General features: G+C 27.7%; 1 protein-coding gene across 1 annotated transcript; it reads right to left on the reverse strand.

Moving 5' to 3' along the window:
• Positions 1-1,063: 1,063 nt before the first annotated feature.
• On the reverse strand, positions 1,064-1,418 carry LOC17894198. Its single transcript, XM_006301905.2, has one exon. It carries the CDS (start codon positions 1,409-1,411, stop codon positions 1,064-1,066), a length of 348 nt encoding a protein of 115 aa, XP_006301967.1. The 5' UTR covers positions 1,412-1,418.
• Between the last annotated feature and the right edge of the window lie 2,121 nt (positions 1,419-3,539).

Consider the following 3,539-nt stretch of genomic DNA (forward strand, 5'->3'; position numbering starts at 1 on the left):
ATCTAATATTTTACATTAGTACTAATCGAGAAGACTGATAAATCATTCTGAACTTAATTTATCATAAAACATTTATGAATGTATACAATTATATAGGTCAATTAAACTCTTAAATAATATCAGATTCAATATAAACTGAAATAATTTTGAAAACCGTTAAATAACCTTTTGAAGAATTTTGAATATATAAGGTTTAATCCAAAATTATCATGTCAAGTTGCACATAATATAATAAATAATTTATCAAAAAAGAGAGAGTAAAATATCAACATCTTCAAAACAAAGCGATCTTGATGCATATTGAAAAACTTGGTAATTACAGGCTCAATGTATTGATGCCATAAAGTAATGTAAATAAAAATTTCTATCTATAAATTTAATTAATATATGAGCAAATTGATAAATTAGTAAGGAAAGCAATTAAACTGAATAATATTTATGACAAATCATTTGATATGATCATAAAATGCAATTTTCTAGATCCATAAGAAGTTATCGCTTTTAAAAATATTTAATAATAATAAAGAATTCAATCTATGTCATATATATGTCTTGCCCTTTGAAATTTCTTTTTTCCTTTGAAATTTCTTTTTTCCTGTCTAGTTTAGGTTTATAACTTTTGGTAGATAATTTGAAACAATCTTTAGGTATTGGTATAAAGCTTTGATTTAAAGGTATTGAGCTAAAAATGAAGGCAATGGTTATAGTTTATTTACATTTCCAAAAAAACTTATAAATATGAAAAATGGGTATTTCAATTTTAAGAACAAGAAATCATAGAAAACATTGTTGAATTATACAAAATAAAAATACTTTTAAAATCAATATATATATTACATTTTAAATCATTCAACATTAACATGTTGCGCTTAATTTGTATTTTGAAAATCATTTTCATAATCTAATTGTAAGAAACTTAAAGGTATATATTTGCCCAATAATTCATTTGCTATTATTGCTTTAAATCTTTTTAAAAGAAAAGATAAATATTACAGGTAAAAGAAATTTGAACAACAAAGAAATATCAATTTAATTGGTCCAAATAGTATAAGCAATACATATTTTAAAGAGTTTTAGAGATTGAGACACAATGATTCCATACTTCATCTCTCATCTTAAGATATTCTGTTTCATGGGCAATCAAACTAGGTCTGTCGGCAATATATTTTATAAGTGTATCGTGACACAATTTTCCTTCTTTGACGAGATCGCTGCAACAAAGATCAGAGAGTGTTCCATTTCCGAAGACAACCGCGATTATATTCAACGCACACTTAGGAGTGATTTTCACAAGACAAGTATCCCATAATGTTTTTACTTCCCCTTCATCGACTGAAAAAACCGGAACAAACGCACACACCAAAGCTACAACAATGAATAGCAAAGAAACCTGAGCGCTAAATTTAGACATATTTTCGTTTCCTTAAATTAGCTTGCTTGAGTTTTCCTTTTTTCGTAACGAACAGTGTATTGTATTTCTTATTAATATTAAGTTAGGCTAGCTCTTTATAGATCATTGAAAACTTAACGTAACCAAAACCAAAAACAAAAACTACAACGTTAGCGCAATAAATTTATGACATTAAAATGTTTTTCAAATAAATATATCACAAACGTCATACTTAATAGTTTTAAAAATATTTGAATTTTGAAGGAAAAATATCAATGTAACTTCGGATATCAGTTTCAATAAAAATTATTGGTGATACTATGGCATTTTCAAATGCTACAACAATTTCTTGAATATGTGGTTCAAATTAGATTTGCATAGGTTCTATAAAAGTTATATAATTTAGATCCATTTATGTTTTGAATTATCTTAATTTAAAAAATCACAGTTTCTCCCTTTATTAATTGTATATGTTTAGTCTTTTTAAAACAAATGATATATTGTGTTTTTCTCGGTTTAAAGTCTTTATTTTCTCTTTCATGTTATTAATTTTATTAAGCCAAATATTTTTTAACAGTATTTTAGTCCATTATAGAGTCTTTACAGGTTTTAAGTATTTTTGAAATAAAACGAGCCGTTTTGGGATGCTGAAACACATTTAGAGATGTAGATTCATCTAGAAGTGTCAGATGTTTGGGATCATATGGACTATTTCAACCGTTAGATCTTTCTCAAATTTTGACACAGGGTGGAGACGGATGTTAGCTTACATTTTCAATTTACTTTGAGAAAATCTAACGGTTAATTTAAGCGTTATACGAGATTTACTGGAGACAGGTAATTCTGACGAGTAGTTGAAGCAGATGCAGAACTAAATGCTAAGAGTGTCAGACCGGTTGATATGTATATGGACTGATTGATCCCTTACCTCGCATGCATTATCTGGCCCATGTTTGATCTGAAACACTATAGAACCGACCCAACTCGTCTCCTATTATTTTTATACCCTTGGCTCGACTATTTTGCAGCTATCTTTCATAATTTCAGTTCTAAACATTGCTCTTTGCTTTCTAAATAATTTGGGGAAAATAATTCATCCTCTTGACACTTGGAGAAGATTTGTGAACCCTTTCTTATTATTTAAGCAATTTTCTAATGTTTTCTTTCATATATATTTGCTTTTATTCAATTGTTATGTGTGAGTAGTTCTTCGATTGGGTTTTAGGAGTCTAAGTAGAATATTCAATAAATTAGTGGATTGATCTCTTCAATGGATTCTATGGTTCTTCAGTTTACATGTTTTCAATGCTAGAATAGGATTAATCACCCTGTTTTAGAACTTAGGCTTTTATTTGTTTCAGAGATGTTCGATGAAATGAATGAATGAGTGTTAATTGAGCATTGTATTTCCAGCCTGCGAGAGTTGATGTTAGAATGGATTCTGAACGAAATGAACCTATTCGATAATGCGAAATTGACTAGGAAATTACCAATGAGAGTTTTGTAATTGAATAGTTGTGATTAATGTCTTGAGAGAGAATTAATCTGGAATTGTGTTCATATTTAAGAACGGTTCTTCATACCTTAATCCTTTTTGCATTTATTAGCTAGTCATTGTTCTTTGAAATACTCTGCCCCTCAATGTCTTTAATTCATAAGTTTAATCTTTTTTATTTGCATTTTTATTTACAATTCTGAAAACAAAACAAACAACCTTTTCGCTTTAAGCTAAGAACGAGTCTCGTAATTCTTTAGAGTACCTTTGCTCCATGTGATTGATCCCGCATATACTTCCTTTCGGTTAAGTTATTGGGTTAAAAAACTCGACCAATCAATATATCTAATATTTTACATTAGTACTAATCGAGAAGACTGATAAATAATTCTGAACTTAATTTATCATAAAACATTTATGAATGTATACAATTATATAGGTCAATTAAACTCTTAAATAATATCAGATTCAATATAAACTGAAATAATTTTGAAAACCGTTAAATAACCTTTTGAAGAATTTTGAATATATAAGGTTTAATCCAAAATTATCATGTCAAGTTGCACATAATATAATAAATAATTTATCAAAAAAGAGAGAGTAAAATATCAACATCTCAAAACAAAGCGATCTTGATAGATATTGAAAAACTTG

Source organism: Capsella rubella, unplaced genomic scaffold (assembly GCF_000375325.1).
Source record: "Capsella rubella cultivar Monte Gargano unplaced genomic scaffold, Caprub1_0 scaffold_2, whole genome shotgun sequence".
NCBI lineage: Eukaryota > Viridiplantae > Streptophyta > Magnoliopsida > Brassicales > Brassicaceae > Capsella > Capsella rubella.

Coding starts and splice junctions, on each gene's coding strand:
- LOC17894198 (XM_006301905.2), bottom strand. CDS start 1,411: ATGTCTAAATTTAGCGCTCAGGTTTCTTTGCTATTCATTGTTGTAGCT.